The sequence below is a fragment of the Delphinus delphis genome, chromosome 2, assembly GCF_949987515.2.
Source record: "Delphinus delphis chromosome 2, mDelDel1.2, whole genome shotgun sequence".
Lineage (NCBI taxonomy): Eukaryota > Metazoa > Chordata > Mammalia > Artiodactyla > Delphinidae > Delphinus > Delphinus delphis.
In genome coordinates, this window is record NC_082684.1 from 126,903,610 (window position 1) to 126,922,830 (window position 19,221).

At 36.3% G+C, this 19,221-nt stretch overlaps 1 protein-coding gene across 1 annotated transcript in view; it reads right to left on the reverse strand.

The window, feature by feature from the left end:
* The window catches only part of ETFA (electron transfer flavoprotein subunit alpha), an 85,835-nt gene that overhangs the window by 57,045 nt on the left and 9,569 nt on the right, over positions 1-19,221 (reverse strand). The window contains exons 2-8 of the mRNA XM_060005552.1: positions 14,891-15,037; positions 12,568-12,649; positions 12,392-12,474; positions 7,724-7,823; positions 6,514-6,624; positions 5,776-5,877; positions 4,469-4,537 (exon numbers count right to left, since the gene is read on the reverse strand). Coding sequence (XP_059861535.1) covers positions 4,469-4,537; positions 5,776-5,877; positions 6,514-6,624; positions 7,724-7,823; positions 12,392-12,474; positions 12,568-12,649; positions 14,891-15,037 — 694 coding nt within the window. The remainder of the gene's footprint in view (positions 1-4,468; positions 4,538-5,775; positions 5,878-6,513; positions 6,625-7,723; positions 7,824-12,391; positions 12,475-12,567; positions 12,650-14,890; positions 15,038-19,221) is intronic.

Genomic DNA, 19,221 nt, shown 5'->3' on the forward strand with positions numbered 1-19,221 from the left:
TTTAATTTCTTTGCCCTCCTCTTGTACCATCACACTCAAGTGGAAATCCTCCATCTCTGGTTACTGATTAAGCAATCTTTCCACCTTTTCCATACCTGTCCTACTATAGTTCTGCATGGCTGGAGAAAAACACCAATACTCAGCCATGTTAACTGGGTTTTCCTTTAAATAAATAGGCCTTAATTCTCTCCATCTTTCTTAAACTATCGATATAATTTCATATCTTTCCTTCTCTCTTCAAACTTCCAATACTCTTTAAGATTCTGCCTATTTCACTGAAAAAGTTGAAACAATCAGAAGAGTTTCCACATGCTCCAACTAACACATTCACCCATCAACCTGCAGCTGTGTTCATATTCTCTCTCGTCTACTCAAGAACATCCCTCCAGTAACTCTCCTGTCTATCTCGTGTATGATTAATCTCTCCCTCTTAACTGAAGCACTCCTATCAGCATGTAAGTATGCTATTATTTGTCCAATCTTTAAAAAGTCCCTCTGTTCGTCCCACTCCCCCTCTAGCTACTGTCTATTTCTCTGCTCTCCCATATAGTTAAAAGCCTCTAAAGAGTTGTTTGCATTCACTGTCTCCAATGCCAGGCCTCCCATTCTATTTCTAAAAACTTTTTTATTAAGATATAACACACATACAGAAAAGCACACAAATCACAAACGTGCTACTGCTCAATGCCTGATCATAAAGTGAATACAACCAGGTAACTACTACCTAGGACCATTCTTTTAAACCCACTCCAATCAGGTTTTCGCCCCCACTACGCACCACCCCCATTACTAAAACTGCTCAAAGTCACCAATGACTTCTAAGTGGCTGAATCAATTAGTCACCTTTCAGTCCTCACCTTCCTTGACCTTCCGTCCTTGCAGCATTTGACATAGGTCATCACTCTTTCCCTTACTGAAACACTTCATTTGGATTCCAAAACATCATACTCTCTATCCTGATTTTCCTGCCTTACTTACCCATTCCTTTTGGTCTTCGTTCTCCCCTTCTCCCCTACCTCTTAATCTTGCAGAGTCTAAGGCTTAGTCCTGGGACCTCTTCTATATCTACACTCAGTTAGTTCCCTTGGTGAGTTCATCTGGTCTCATGGCTTCAAATGCCAAAGAAACGCAATTGATTTCCAAGTTTCTATCTCCAGCCCAAACTTTTGAACTCCACATTCCTATACCAATTGCTTAATTGACATCTCTATTAGGATGTCTATTATTAGACATCTCAAAACTTAGTACAGTCATTCTTCAGTATCCGCAGGGGACTGGTTTCAGGAACCCCGCCCCACAAGGATACTGAAATCCAAGGATGCTCAAATCCCTTATGTACAATAAAATGGCATATATTTGCATATAACCTACGTATACAGGCATACCTCAGAGATATCGCTGGTTCGGTTCCAAACCACCACAGTAAAGCAAGTTACATGGATTTTTTTGCATATAAAGGTTATGTTTATACTATACTGTAGTCTATTAAATGTGAAATAGCATTATGTCTAACAAATAATGTACGTACCTTAATTTAAAAGTACTTTATTGCTAAAAAATGTTAATCATCATCTGAGCCTTCAGCAAGTCACAGTCTTTTTGCAATAGTAACATCAAAGGTCACTGATCACATATCGTAACAAATATAACAGTAATGAAAAAGTTTGAAATATTGCGAGAATTACCAAAATGTGACACAAGAGACATTAAGTGATCAAATGCTGTTGGGAAAATAGCACCAATAGGCTTGCTCAAAGCAGGGTTGCCACAAACCTTCAATTTGTAAAAAATGTAATATCTGCGAAGTGCAATGCCTATACTTCAAATCATCTCTAAATTACTTATAATACTGAATAATGTAAATGCTATGTAAATAATTATAAATACAATGTAAATGTTATATAAACAGCTGCCAGTGCAAGGCAAATTCATATTGTTTTTTGGAACTTTCTGGAATTTCTTCCCCCCGAATTTTTTTTTTTTTTTTTTTGCAGTACGTGGGCCTCTCACTGTTGTGGCCTCTCCCATTGAGGAGCACAGGCTCCGGACGCGCAGGCTCAGCGGCCATGGCTCACGGGCCTAGCCGCTCCGCAGCATGTGGGATCCTCCTGAACCAGGGCACGAACCCGTGTCCCCTGCATCGGCAGGCGGACTCTTAACCACTGCGCCACCAGGGAAGCCCCCGCCCCGAATATTTCTGATCCATGGTTGGCTGAATCCATGGATGCAGAACCTGCACATATGGTGGCCTGAATGCATGCCCAAAACTCAACTGCTGGTCTATCCTTGGAAACTGTGCCACCTGGGGTATTCCCCATCTCAGCTAATGGCAACTCCATCCTACCAGCTGCCAGATAAAAACTTTTCCTCATAATCTATATTCAGTCTATCAGGAAATCCCAATGGTTCTACGTTCAAATATATATCCCAAAACTCTTTCTCCCCACATCTACAGCTACTAACCCGGTCCAAACCATGAGCATCTCTCACTGAATGATTAAAACAGTCTTCTAATTGATCTCCCTGTTACTGGACTTATCACCCTATAGTCTATTCTCAAAACTGTAGCCAGACTGATGCTTTTAATATATGTCAGATCATGCAACTCTTTTGCTCAATGGTTCCCCATTTTACTCAGAGAAAACCAATCTCCTTACGAAGGCCTACAAGCCCTATGTGATCTGGTCTATTACTCCCAATCTTATCTCTTACCACTCTCCCTTTCTGCACTTTTCATTCCAGCCACACTGGCCTCCTTGTTATTCATCACGGAGGCCAGACACCTTCCTGCCTTAGCAAAAAGCCCTTTGCACTTTACTGGTCCCTCTACCTGAAACACTCTCTCTCAGATTTCCTCATGACTTGCTTCCTTACTTTCTTCAAACCTTTATTCGGATGTCTCCTCATTAAGGCATACTCTGACCAGCTTATTTAAACCTGCAATCCTCCCCCTCCAATCCTCCTCCTTCTCCTTTTCCTGTTCTATTATTTTCATAGCATTTACTACCCTCTAACACACTATATTATTTACTAATTTATTGTGTTTACTGTCTGTAGTAGGCAGAAAAATGGCCTCTCCAAAGATATAGTCACTTTCTAATACCCAGAACCTGTGAATATTACCTGTATGACAGCAGATAGGATAAAAAATTAAGGATCTTGGGAGAAGGCACTTATCCTGAATTATCTAGGTGGGTTCTAAATGTCATCACAGTATCCTTGTAAGAAGGACACAGAAGGAGATATGAAACAGATACAGAGAGAAGAAAGTAATATGAGGACAGAGGCAGAAACTGGAGTGATGCGGCCGTAAGCCCAGGGATGCCAAGGCAGCCTCTGGTAACTGGAAACAAACAGATTCACCCCCAGAGGGAGTGTGGCTCTGCCAACACCTTGATGTCAACACACCTGTGGCCTCTAGAGCTGTAAGAGAATAATTTTGCTTATTTTGTTCATTGCTTTCGCTTAGCTCCTAAAATAGTGCCTGCCAAATGGCGGACACTTGATAAATATTTGTTCGGTGAATGAATGAATGAATGAAATATCCTCAGTCAAATACCACCATCTGATTATAAAGAGTCGATATCCTGCCTTTATTCAGACAAAACCATAACTGTTTCTATGGGTACACATATTAGGTAATATAAAAGCACAGGAAAAGTTTAGAAAGTTATACACAAAACTCTCAAAAGGGGGGAGAACAAAACAGATATCTTTATAAAAAGAAGAACATATTCATGTAATGGTTGTATAATTAAAAACTAAAATATTTTTAGTTTTCTGATTTTTCAAAAAACATCATTCCATTCTCAATATACTTTTTTTTTTTTTTTTTTTTTTTTTTTTTTGCGGTATATGGGCCTCTCACTGTTGTGGCCTCTCCCGTTGCGGAGCACAGGCTCCGGACGCACAGGCTCAGCGGCCATGGCTCACGGGCCCAGCCGCTCCGCGGCATGTGGGATCTTCCCAGACCGGGGCACGAACCCGTGTCCCCTGCATCGGCAGGCGGACTCTCAACTACTGCGCCACCAGGGAAGCCCTCAATATACTTTTAATAACAAGATGTCTCTTCCCTATAAATTTAAAAAAATAATGTTAAATGTTAGTTTCTACTTGTATGAGAGATTTATGTTAGACCACCAATAAAGGGAAAAATAAGGCATTCCTGAATCTGAAGTAGGCGATGAAGCTGACATTTAATTTTTTTTTTTAATGGAAAAAACTACTAAAATGTGGCAAATGTTAAGTGTGTCATATAAATAATAAAAAAGAACATAGACAACCTCTCTTCACTGAACGCTACACCATTTACTTGGAGACTAAGAAAAACTGTTTCAGAGAGAAAAGTTGAAAACCAGAGAAAGCAAAAAATCTGCAGCTTTGAATGACTTATATACAAAAGAAATAATGAAGAAAAAATATTTCCAACGAAATGGGAACATTTTTCTACTAAGGAAAGTAACTTTACCTGCAGCATGTAGTTGATCTGCCAAATCGTACAACAATTTAAAGTTCTCTCCACTCTTCAAACCCCGACCTCATTTAAAAAGATGAAAAAAAAAATTGAGCAAATATAAACTCCATTCCATAAAAATTTTGAACTTCGTATACATGAGTGAATCTTCATATTACACAACTACCATCTCCTCTATAAAGCCTTTCCTGAGTTCTCCCATGATACTCCTGTACTTCTCCTATAAAGCATTCAACACTACTGTAATTAACTAACTGGTTAACTAATGGTATAATCAGTCTTTAAAATCAGTCTTCCCCACTAGAAGAAAAACTCTTTCAATACAAGATCCTTACCTATCTTGGTCACTGCTATATTTAGCAATACTTAGCTGAACAACTGAAAGAAGTTATTATTTTCATGGAAGTCATTCCACTAGACTTTCAACTCAACAGCAAGAACAATCTGCCTTTTCCTCTTTGTTTCTTCAGCACTTTGCAATGGGCCTGGCAGAGAACATATACCCAATAAACATTTCTTAAAAAAATAAGTGAATAAACTATTCAGATATACCTTTTTTGAAATATTAAATTATTTCCTCTCAATGCCACTTGCAATAGGAGGCTGTATGGAAGTTTAATTATTTCATTTGATGTTTAGTTTGGGAAAAGTTTTAAATCACAGCAGTTATTTTTTTAAAAAGCCAGCAGGCTATAAAATGTGGGCCTTTTTGTTTGTTTCTTGGTCTTTTTTTTTTTTTAAGTAAGAAACATGACATACAAAAAGAAGCAAGTCTTGTGCAATATTAACAGCTTTGATACTAAATGTGAAAAAACTTTCAAAGAGTTATCCATAGAGACCTGGACTGCACTGGAGGTCTTTCAAAGAAGAGTGAAGGGTGGGAATCATACAACACAGCGAGACCTGGACTGCACTGGAGGTCTTTCAAAGTAGAATGAAAGGTGGGAATCACACAGCACAGCCCTGAGATTCCAACCAGTTCTTTCTGTGATTTCAGAAGTCAACCATACTCTTCTGAATAACACAGAAGTCAGTCAAAAAGACAAAGCTATGGAGTTGAGAGATTTGTACCATGCTCCCCCTGGTGCCAATGACACAGATTTGCAACAGAAAGTCCAAACTGTGTATTAAACTCATGATTTCATTTTCTTAATCGGTAAAATGGGACTAATATTCGCAACTTACCTACTTCTTACATTTGAAAAAACACCTGTGCTCCTCTTAAATGAGTACTAATAAAAGCAAAGTATTTTAAGTTTACATCATTTTTTAAAATTAATAAATTACAATATTCCACTTACCACCAGATACCACCACTTTGGCACCTGTTAGCTCTGGTCGATCGCTTTTTGTTAATTTCTGGTCAAGCCATTCTGATATCCCCACTGGGGAAGCACTTGATGCTGCATATATTGATACATATAACAAAACATAGAGCATGAATTCAAGTTCTACAGTAAAAAAATTTTTAAGAGAAATACACAAAGAATTAATTCCAGGAAATTTAACTTTGCTAGTTACTGTGAATTTTTTATGCCACTAATTTCATTCTCTCTGATTTTATGAAAGACAACTAGATTCCAGCCTTCACCTCATTAGCTCATTGAGAAGTCATTTAACTCTCTGAGTCTAGCTATAAAATTGGAATAAGCCTCTCTCTATGGGGTTCAACAAGATACTGTATATGTTAAAGTATAACACCTTCCATAAGTTTACTATTATTACATTATTCCATTATATTGAATCTCTATTATAACAGGCAACAGTGAGAGGGGAGTAAAAAATCTTTACATCAACATAACGGATTAATCTTAATGCCCCCCCCACCCTTCTGATGTACACCAAAGCAAATATCCGAGGACCAAAAATGATATAAATATTTCTTATTTTTGTATAAACTTGGGAATAATATTTAGATTGAGCTCTCAAACACTCTGCATTAGAAATTTAACTAGAAGCCTTCTCTTATTCTAATGTAATCTCTGAGCTAAAAACTAAAAAACTGAAATAAATACAAACAAATTCAAAGGAACACTCACCCTTTTCTGAGCTGGCACTACCTCCACTTGTTGCTGCAGCTTCAAAAGATGTTCCTCGGACAGAAAACACCTTCACTTTCTCATCACACTTCACTGTACATAAAGCATTTCCTGTAATGCACATTTATTTTTAAAAAACCACCATGAAAGGCAAAAAACCTCCCAAATATTCCTTTGAAGTTCAGAATTTACTTCACAAAGAGAAGGAAGAAATAACTGTAGACCAGTTACTTGTTTTCTACCTTTACTAAGTATAGGATAAAGGACTACACACTGAAGAAACATATCAGTGGCTCTCTGTATAACCTTGGATGTCTTTAAAAATAGAACAAGTGCTGACCTGCGTGGAAGAAACAAACTGGAAAAGGCAGTCACACTAATCAGGTACACTCTTCCTAAAAGGAATATAAACAAAAGCTTCCTTCTCCAAAAACAACATAATCAGTAACTCAACAACATGAGCTGCAACAACTTACTAAGAACGAAGCTACTATGCCTTGCTAAGGGAGGAAAATAAGTGAAAACATGATCAGGCATAAAGGACAGGAAGTGTGATGCATCAAGACTTTTAAAGGATTTGAAACATTTCTTATGGATTAGCAATCACATTAAGAGTGACCTAAACTATGACCAAATATTTTCCTTTAAACACTACTAGCGATGAAAGATCTGATTTGAGAATTGCCCATTTATACTGAAACACACAACTTCGATCAGAAAGAACAAAGAGTTCACTGCCTTCTCCAGCCCCACTAGAGACCAGCATGCTTACCAAAAGATCAACTAAAGAGATACCAAAATGAATATCGTAATGCAGATGGAAATGAAGTAGAAGCAGCAAAGAAGACTGAAAATACTACTTTACAATAAAGATGTTAAAAAAAAAAAAAAGAAAATACTACTTAAAAAAATAGAAAATTTTCTTTTCCAGGTGCCACTTACAAAATATACTAAATAGTAAATCTAATTTTTATTGATCACTGGAAAAATCTCACTCTGTACACTGAATGATCAGGAAGGAAAGAAGTGTGTTCCAGATTTACCAGAGAGAATGTCATGTCATGGTCCAGCAGCAATTCTAAGACTAAGATTTTCCTCAGAAATCTTTAAGATGGTCCATATTTCAAAATCCTATCTTCAAGATTAATCTCTTCTTTTAAAGTTTTCAAAAATTTAACATACTGATTAATTATTTTCCTTGGGTACTCACCTGCATAAATGGTTCTCACAAATGTGTCAGGTGATTTGATTGCAATGATGTCAGAAATAGGGGCAACATCAAGTTTGGCTGCTATTCTGGGCAAAAGGTTCTAAAAGCAAAATAAGTAGTGAGTTACACACATACATGCTGATGGATGGCTATAAAGTATAAGCAATAACATTCTCTAAATGGAAATTCTGTAGAAATTTTAATTTGAATCTTTTGTATTTCACATGCATCTTTAGACAAATCACAATTTCAAGCACAACTTTTTGGATAGTCTTTGAGCATAAGTAAGAGTCGATGATTACTCTTACATTAAGAGTTTTATAGCAATAAATTACCTTAACTCAGTATGCTGAATTATGATACGATATTTGCTTTAATGATCATCATTTATGAAGTGTGACAGTTATAGACTACTGAATTTAGATAATATAGAAAAATATTTAGAGTAGTAGTAAAATTCTCAAATACTGAGAAAGAACATACTTGTATATGTTTATTTAATGTACATGAAACAAAAAATTTCAAAGCAGACATTTTCACCTTTTTAAAAAGTGATGTTGCATTTTAAAAGACCAAAACTAACCTAAGTGTCCATCAATAGGGGATAGGTTTATAAATTATAGTTCATCCATATAATTTTTAAAAATGAGAAAAGTAAAGCACAATGCCTCTCTCTCTCTCTCTCTATACACACACACACACACACACACACACACACATATCTCAACAAAAATTAATGTACGTGCTTTTCCTTGTATATGCATATAACATCTTTGGAATACATACATGTGGTAACTTTGCTCCCACTAGCAGGGACCATTGGGCAAGCCACAATATTCCCAGGCCTTAGTTACTTCACCTCACAAAGAGAGGAAGAGAATCTCTATGCTTCTGCTCTAAATTTCTCTGACTCTCAGGCTCTAAAACAGAATCAGTTAGTGAAGAATGAATATCCATACTTTCTAGACTCAGAGGTTCTCTTAGATGATGACACCATCTACGTGTAATTTTAAAAGTGAAGTGTTGCTTTGATCACATAAATAGAAAAGGTGAATTGTACACTACTTTCTACAGAGAGCTTACTCCATGGCATCTCCTAAACTCAGCACATGATACTACCTCTAGCAGGCAAACTTTCATTATGACAGTACTCAAGCTCCTCTCCTCACTCCATCCCCAAACTCTCTGTTCCTCTAAGAATTCTCTCAGGATTATCCTCTAATCACTCCTTTATTCTTCATCCTCTTGCACACATGTACAATTATACTATTTAATTGGCACTAACGTGTATTTTGTTTTAAAATACTTTTTAATATACATACTATATGACCCTCAACTAAATTTATAAAGCACCCTGAGAACAGAGGTTGTGTGTCTTCTGCTTCTTGTGTCTCTGCCCCGTATCTAATAAGCAGTTCTACATAAATTGATGCTAACAAGTGTTAAAAGCCTGAATCAAATTTCCTCCTGTTGCATCTGAAAATCTATAAAGATTTTCTAATTTTCAATCTATTGCTACCTATGTTATATAGTAATCCCCTTTCAACCATGATAAAAGAGCTACTGAAAAGTACTCTAGTTTATAAATCCACAATTAGAAAAAATTAAGATTTCATAGGAAATAAAGGGCTTGGGAAGATAATTAAAATTCCATTCAACATAGCTCTAACTTGATAAATAAGAGGTTTAGAAGACACGTGCTTTTAAAACAAACCAAATTTGTCAGCATTTAAAGCCTACTTCAGTAAGTAACTCTTTTTCCTGAGCCACCTTCTTTAAATTGTTCAGGAAATACTGCTGGAATATTGTTACCTGGCTGAGCAGATTCTCTTACAAATTTTATGATACGCAGACCGTGCTTCTTTTTAAAGTTTTAGAACTTTCTAAACTTGAAATTTAATATACTTTGTACTTCTATTATCCCTTGTTTTATTTTAGCACTTCTTGAAAAAAATTTACCACAGTACTTAAAGGCACATGTTTTTCCAGGTCTGATCTTCTGTCTGAATGTCCTGAGAGGATGGATGGTAAACAGATCTATTTCTACACTATCCAACAGGCTCAACCACATGGTTTCAGGGAAGGAGAGGCAATAACTAACACAGTTTTCTTTTGATGCACAAAAAGATGACAGATTTTTAAACTCTAGCATACCAGTACGAAGGTGTGGTATCTTGAAAACACAATTGGTGAAGAACTGTTACACAGCCAATTGTTTAGCTTAATCTGATGGACTCTTCCTCATTCCAAATCCATTCAGAGGCTGCAGCAACAGCTACTATTATGTGACCTTTGTTCTCAAAACTCCCATATGCCACAACATAGCAATCAAGGCTAGAGTATTAAAATCTAGCTAATCAGATACAACAAACACCCCTTCTTGGTTTAACAATCTTTTAGGTAAACTGTCATCACAGAAACTCAGACTCACGAAATTGTTTAAATCACCCAACACAGAACCAAACTCTCAGAGATGGAATGGTCCATAAAGATCTTTTAGTTCAATGCTCATGTACAACAATCCAAAGTACAGGAGCTGGATGTCAAGCCTCTGACTTAATCATTTCCAAGGGAAGTGAAACCTGCCATAGAAAAAACCCATTCCATTTTAACATTTCTAGTTGGTAGATCATAGACATCACTTGGCCAAACCGCATCATTTTACATATCAGAAAACAGATTTCAGGAAGGTAAATGACTAGCCCAGAGTCATATATCATATATATAGAACCATCTTACTTAGCAATTACCAAACCCCACACAAAAATGGGAAAACTTATGATAGGCTGCAATGTGACAACCTAATTGTTGTCACACTGTTATTAGTAAAAGAACAATTATTCATTAAACTCATGTACTTACATTGTAGATTACAAATTCTGTTATTGCCCAGAAATTCTACTAATCTTAAAAGAAAAAATTTAATGAATTCAAAGTGATAATTCTGAGCTTAAAAACAAACTAGAGCAATTCACATGGGTGACAGTGCAAGATCCCTACATGTTTGCAGTGATTCACGTCTAGAAGCAATATTGCACTACATATAAATATTCACAAACACTATTCATTTTGCAAGAAAAGGGATCAATGTATTGGGAACTCACTGCTATTACCACTAGACATGGTTAGCTGATGAAACAGCTTATATCTTATTTCCCAAACTCATATTTAAAAATCAATTACAATTGTGAATGTAAAAGGAAAAAAAGTCAAATCAAGACAATTCAAAAAAGAAATTTAAATGACTGATAACTATATGAAAAGATATTTGATCTCACTATCAATCAGAGAAATGCAAAATTTTGAAAGATATATTTTTCACACATCAGATTGGGGGAAATGTTAAAATGTACAATAGCAAGTGTTGGCAAGCTATGCAACTGGTGGAGTGCAAACTGAGGCATCCTTTCATGAGAGCAATTTAGCAATATACATCAACATTTTAAAAGCACGTAGTCTTGACCCAGCTATTTCACTTCTAGAACTCTGTTCTAAATAAATACCAGCCCATGTATACAAAGGTATATACAAGGACGTTTCTTCACAGCAAAGTTTATAAATACAAAAAATTAGAAACAACCTAACTGTCCATCCTTGGCTAACTATGAAATATTATGCAGCCATTTAAAAAATGAGATAGACACATTATGAGCAAATATTTTCAAGATATACTCCTAAGTGAAAACCACCAGTCACAAAACAATTCATGCTATACTATCACATTCTAGAAGTAAAAAAAAAAAAAAAAAAAAAAGTACATTTATTATAATTTGAAAATCCACAGGAAAAGGCTTAAAAGAATGTACAACTGTTAACACCAGTACTTTGGAAGAGGGAAGAGAGCTGGGAATAAGAAAGGGGAATTGTGATACCTTGCTCTGCATACTGCTTTACTGTATGCATCTTTTATAATAAGAATGTATTCGTGTACAACTTAATTTACCATCTTTAAAGGTAAAAATAAAAGCTACAAGCTGCAGCTTATTAAGAATGGGATAAAAGAAAAGGGAGCTAGAATAATACCCATGGTCACAGGGAGAGCAAGAAAGACCCACTGACAAATTCCTTCTCTTGGGCTCCCCCTACATTCCCCCTCCGTTTTTTTAAACTTCATGCAGACCACGACCCATCTCATAGCACATTCTTTCTTCAGACATATCACAATGCACATGATCAGATTACACCTTTCTCTACCCTAAGGATTCTTCAGCCACCACACAGCCCTTCCCAAATCCCCCAAGTAGATAAATTTGGCCTTTCTAAATATCCATCAGTCACCCAAACAAAGCCATCTCTTATGATGGGTTACTAATACAAATGACATTCACACAATGAGAAAGTTCAACATTGTTTTTAAAGAAAAATGATTTTTTTTTAAATAGAGTTTTTCTCCATAACAAAATCTGAAAATCTGGAAGAGGCATTCTAATAAATTATGACAAAATCTTGAAAGAACAGAGTTGTCTCTGTGACAAAATGGAAAGCCTGGAGATAGCATTCTCACAGAAATTATAACAAAATCTTGAAAGAATAAATTTTAGCAAAACTATCACATTAATTCTGAAAGCCAGGATTAGCTATCTAAACAAAGTCTGTTGTACATTTTCAGCACAATGAAATCTAATGCTTCCAAGTAGTGACATCAGATTCCAGTCTCAATCTTCTCACCTTTCCAAAGGCAGATGCTCCAGCGCAGATGTGTGTGTAATTAAACTGCTTCTGAGTTGCCAAAATCAATGGTGTCAGTTCCTCTGAGAATTAAACACATTTGATAAACACATTTCATAGTATTTTACTTATTTCATAAATTCATAAACTTATTTATTTCTACTGGAAAAACTCACCTGGAAGGAGGCCTTTGTACACATCATGCTGAGCCACCAGAACTTTTGCTACACCTGTTACTTTGCAGAGATCTTGTGCCACCTATGAATAAAAGAGTTTTCAATTATCCATCTAACAGAAAGATACTGATAGATCCACCACTACAATTATCAACAGAGCATAAAATCTTAATGGCCAACTGTAAAAACTGTTCTTATGGGAAAAAGGACTATTTGAGAAATTAAAAAATTATTTAACAAAGAAAATCTTAAGCCAATTGATCTTACTGTCCACTGACCTTAAACAAAAATTCCTGCCTTGAAAAAGAGAAGTACTAATTGATAAACCAAAATCAACACAGCTGCCTACTCAAATTTTGTTGTACATTGTGCTCTTTCCTTTCACTCAGTGCAAATGTAAATTCATCATTTTAGAAATGGTGAAAATGAAGCAACAGTTAGATTCTTTCACAATAACAACACAGCCAATACACTTCAGACTCAGGGTTCCTAGAGCTAAAGAACAGGAGTTAACCACATTGGTATACAGACTACTGCACTTTATCTGGCAATAATAATTTCTGCTGATTTTAAAATTAGTGAGTGAATCTGGGCAATAAAGAAAATCTTATATAACAGTCCCCTGTGAACCACTGAGTTCCTACTCACTGACATATATTTATCTATGATGAAGCAAAATATTTTGTATTTGAAATCCTCATTTCTTCTGTTCAGAATCAGGATGGGGTTCTGGATAAGCTTTTTGACCACTCAGACTTCCTGTATACAGAAGACAATTAGAATTCCTTCTTTTAAATCTCTTTAATTACAGCATAACTAGTTTCTGCTTTAGGAGAAACATGGTAATCATATTATGGTCTACTGTCTTCTTGTTTACCTCCATGCTGATTCACTGCGGTGTAGGCATAAAATGCTGTGCCTCCTGTCCCCTCCCCCTTGATGGAGGGTAAGATTGTAACAATATTCACTGAAGAAAGAATGCAGTGCAAAAGCACCTCTTCTGAATCAAGTGTTCACTGGAAGACAATCTTGTACTATCAAAACCATCTTTTTTTTAAAAAAAAAGAAAAAACCAGCAAAAACTTCAGGCACTACACAGAAGAGTCACTTGCTGTTTATGATAGCTACAGAAAACAATATAAAACTGAAATACGCCTAGGCTATTAACAGAGTCTCTATATACAGGTACTGATTGTTTTTCTTTAAGATTAAAATGTGACACGACAATAAAATTGTAACTGAAGAAAAGATGATTTGCTTTGATCTTTCTCAAAATAATATAAATAAAATAGCATCAAATATTTTTAAGTCATATTAGAATAATTATTTAAAATCACAGCAAAATAAATAATCAAATCCAGAACTAGTATATCTGAAAGTAGGGCAACCAAAAAGATAGCTTAGCTATATCATCATACATTGTGGTTAATAACTATATAAGATTCAACAAGTGTTAGCAGGATTTTGGTAAAGAAATCCACATAACCGCAAACCTGCTTGAATACATTCTTTTAAGATACCAATTTCACATAAGAATATGGACAGAAGCAACACTAACATTCTGAACCTGCATTATATCACATGCTCTGCAACAATGCCATTTAATAAAAAATAAATTAAATCCTCTAAAAAGAAACATGCTCTATTAGGGATTTCTTCCTCTGAGGTCCAAGCCCCCAGCTATACAACTGGCAACTCCTGTATAGTGAGAGGGAACGGGCGGCTCAAGCTGGGTAAGCTTAATTGAAGCACAATTTCAACTACACTACAGCCCAGAGGTACAGACTCTGCATACCACATTAGAGCTCCTTTCCAGGGGGTTAGTTTACAAAGCTGTCACTGTCTTATTTCAACAACAACCAAAATGAAGAACACCTTTTAGTAGCAGCTATAGTTTAGAAAGCATAATACTTACACTTGAATTCTTACACCAATTAAAAATTAACACGCATGATACTTTTTCCAGATTTACCACTTACAGGAATTAAAAGCAATTAGCAAGCATATTCATCAATACAAAAAGGGATCAGCTATTAACCTCTAAGGGGACTCAAATATTATCACTCTACTTGGTACCTGATGGTACATGATGGTGCCAGTGGAACTAAATTAAGTATTCTACCTCATTTCAAAAGATAAAATGCCTGGTGAGCAAACCTTTTAGTTCCTTTTTTCACACGTAGTAACGGTTGTGACATTCAGCATTTAATGAGGATCAGAGACCAGTTTGGGTTACAGTCCTCAGCATAATTCTCTGTCTCCATCTTTCCCTGTCTCTTGATGGAGATTATATTTGCTATGGTTGACCTTAAAAATTTCTCACCTTGTCACATTTGGTTCCAGCTACTAAACAGGACACTTCACCTCCAAGACGACTGGCTGCAGTGATGGTATTTAATGTAATGGGTGCTAGGGTATCATTTGCATGCTCAGCTATTACCAGGGTACTCTGAAATCGTAGCAATGAGGCCTAAAAAGAGAAAGAAAAAAAGGAAAAGAATGTTGTAATACAAACTTTATTTTTACTCTAATTGGTAAGCATGTGTGCTTTAAAGAAAACTGTATGCAATATTCAGTTTTATAAATGTATTTATAAAATACTTGCTCAGTAGCAAAAATTTGGGCTGTGTCTATCACTCTATTACTGATAGTCTTACCTAATAAAAACAGAGAATACAAATTAGTATTCTACTGTTAGAAAAAAAATTTTATTATTTCCAAGCAACTTTCCCACTAATCCATGTTCAATAACAAACTGATAAATGTATCTAAATTTAAAATCCTTAGAACACATTAACCATCAAACTGGGAATCAACTACTACCAATTACATTCACTTGCAGCAATACTGCTAAACAGTACAGTATATCTAGAAATAATGATTATGAAATCAATTACTAAAGTTCTGTTGCTTCAGGCAAAATGAATACCAAAATAACTGATAATGTAAATCTGCCTTTAAAATACAATACTACACAGCAATTTTGCTAAAGTTTCAATTGTTCAAATATGCTTCCAACTTCAAAAAAGAAGCTTTTGGACAGTATCTTGGAACCAACTAATAACCATCCATAGCTACTGTGGACTATCAAGAGACCACCAATAGTTCATGGTCATTTGAAATAATTTCAAACACCAGAAACACAAAGATGAACAAGAATGGTCCCTGCACTCAAAGTTCTCAAGAGAAATTAAGACTTGTTCACATACAATTATAAGACTTGTTCACATACAATTATAAGTTTTCAGTTAATGAAGAGAGCCAAAATGTTGGCAGCTGCCGATCATGAAGCAGAGAATCAAGAGGAAGAATGGAAGGAAGTTTAGGTATTCCTACCATGTGAAAGGATAAGGAAGCATACCACAGGCACGAGGAAAGGAGAAAATTTTGGAACTATCCTTGTGGAAAACGGCAATGAGAAATGAGAAAAAGGGGCACTGATGATCAAATGTCATGGTTCTGTGGCTTTAAATTCAGCAATAATCTTCAGATCTGGAGTTGGAGTGAACAAAGCAGGGTGTAACATGTACCCAGAGCTTGAAATTTACAAAGAGGGTATGAATGAAGGAAAGCCAGGTACATACAGGACTATAAGGCTGGTTGCACAACTAAACTGACAAAATACATATTTTTTTGTTTACTCTATTGTATATACCAATTGCTATATCCTTCACCTTTTTATTAATATATGAGCATATCAGTTCAACTAGTTTCCATAATCATTTGGGTTATTAGTAATTTTTTATTATTATAAACAATGCAGAGACGAGCATCCTCATAGCCAAAGCTCTGCACTTATCCTCAACAGATAAGAGTTCCTTTTAGTCCAGTAAGACCTTTTTGGCTGAAACTTAGCCAAGTTACTCTACCTGTTCTGCTTCCACGGATTACTAAGTCAGATTCTGTGCAACCTTCAACAAAATAGGCCCTTCTTCCTCTAAGCCTCCTACTTCTACCACTGCAACCCCTTCCTTCTCCTCAGCCCCCTAAACCCCCTCTATCCTTGATGAACCTAATCCCAGAGCTGGGGGCCAGAGACTCCAAGGCAAGCCTTCAGGGGCAGAAATGCTTCCAGAGCCACAGAATGAGAATGGAAAGAGGAAGAGGACAGCACTGAAGAATATGCCAGAGGAAGAAATTGCTGCATTGTGTATCAGTGGATAGCATTTCTTGTCTTTTTTCCTCCCTTTCTGTTCACTCAAAGGGAGCAAGAAAAGGGGAGAAAATTAGACTTTTGTTTTTGCCAAATCAAGTCACTGTTTGTATAACTTTTCCTTTTTTACGATAAAAAAAATTGCCTTCTCACGAGAGGTGAAATTCTTTATGGTTAAGGTTAGAAATCTTTATGCACTTCTTAAGATTCTCTTCTTATGACAAATTCCTAGGAGTGTTAGATCAAGAGATAGACACATTTTCAAGGCTTTTAATACTGATTGACGCAAACTGTTCTCCAGAAAAGTTGTAGCAATTCACAACAATTCACAATTCCTGGGATGGCATGAAAGTTCTTAGAAGACAAACACCATGCCTGTTCACTTTTGTATCCCCATAGTCTAGAACAATATTGTTTCCAATATACATCTGTAGAATTATACGGTACTTCTTTTTTAATCAGAAGAGCACAATATCTTGTAAAGAACTTTGTAATTAGGACCCAATGGCATAATTTATGATTTAAATCACATTTCACAAGAATTGCCAGTAACAAACTATTTATTACCAATATATATCAGACACCATATTTTTGATTATGCTTCACACATCATTTGCCATAAAAATTATGAGCTTTTCATCACCATTTAAAGAATAAATCCAAGATTTGGTGGCAAAAGGCCCATATTTGCTATAAGTTATAGTTCTAACATAAGATAAATTAGGTAGTGTCCTAAGGAACTGTCAAGCCTTTTAGAACTTCCAAGGGATCACTGCATATTCTTTCTAAAAGACTATTCAAAATTAAATTTATAAGAATAAACAACAAAAGAATATACATAAGAAACTACTCAGTCCGTCTATCTGATCAATCTTTACTAAGTACTACATATATCATAAGGCACTCCACATTACTTTATCAATTGACTCCTTTATAGTTTTTTTAATACTACGCTTTCTTCTAATTCAATGTTCCATCTTCTATTTCTCAGATACCACCTAAAGAGAAGCTGCAAGCATCTAAACATGGTTATGTAGCTTAATTCAGCAATAACAGCTATGTGTAGCCTACAGCAGAAGAAACTGGTCTGTGACCTTTAAAATGTTATTCCTCACTCCAGAGCCCAGTTTCTTCATCTTCAAATTGAAGGAGACAAACTAGATCAATGGTTTTCAGACTATACTCCATCCAGGGAGGCACCTCAGGAACGACCGCATAGAATAAAGTGAGAACCAGGCAGGTAGGGCTGCCAGAATGGTCCCCAGCTTTGCTTTAACCAAATTAACCAAACTAATATTATAGAGCCCTGTACTAAGACAAAATCGTATTTAAAATTCAAGAAACCTCTATGATGTAGGTACCATTATTATCCTGAGTTTACAGATGAGGGAATTGGAGCTTAGTGGCTACATAGCTAAGAAACAGAGCCAGGTTAAAGTCCAGGTAGTTGGACTCCAGATTTGGGGTTTTTAATTACCAGCTCTCATCAAAGCACCATCATTTTTAGCTGTTTTATATATGGGTCATTCCTGTAATGTTTCACTTAGCAAATATTCTCTTGTTTAAAAAAAAAATAGCACTGGTCAAAAAGAAACAAAAAGATGATATCAAAGGCCTCTTTTCCAGCTCTAAGAATTCTGTAACCCTAAAATCCTATTTTAAATAGAAGTGGTATAGAATATCACAAAAGATACAAAAAATACAGGTCCCGGGCTTCCCTGGTGGCGCAGTGGTTGAGAGTCCGCCTGCCGATGCAGGGGACACGGGTTTGTGCCCCGGTCCGGGAAGATCCCACATGCCGCAGAGCGGCTGGGCCCATGAACCATGGCCGCTGAGCCTGCGCATCCGGAGCCTGTGCTCCGCAACAGGACAGGCCACAATAGTGAGAGGCCCGCGTACCGCAAAAAAAAAAAATACAGGTCCCATTACTGAAAAGGTTTTTAAATGAAAGTCATTTCATTATCTTATGACCCATTCATTGCATCTGTAGACTTTAGGGCCCTCTCTTTTATGGGGAAAAAAGGAGCCAAATCTTAAACATCTGAAGGTAACTATTGAAATCAGTAAGAGAGCTGCTCAGAAAAGAATCTCAATCTCTTCAAAACACTGCTACTTAAATTCAAATTAATTCATGCAGACCAGTGCCACCATATATTCTTGGTCATCAACCTTATCTGGGCCCTCTGCCTGGCAATGTTACTATGACATCCTTGTTGGCACTCTCACTCACTCTCCACAGCAACTATTTCCAATATCCCCTTCTGACATTTTTCAAACTGCCAACATAGTCTGCTCCTTACTCTCAGAAGAAAGCCTCGCTTCTTACTTTGCAATGAAAACTGAAGCCATCAGAAGAGAACTGCTTCCCCTTCCTGATATCCAACACAGAAATTCCCACCCCTACTCTATCACAGTAGAAGCTGCTGCAGGTCCTTCCTCCTGGATCTGATCCCTTCATCTGGACTCTGGATTCCATCCTCTCAAATCTAGTCAAACACTTC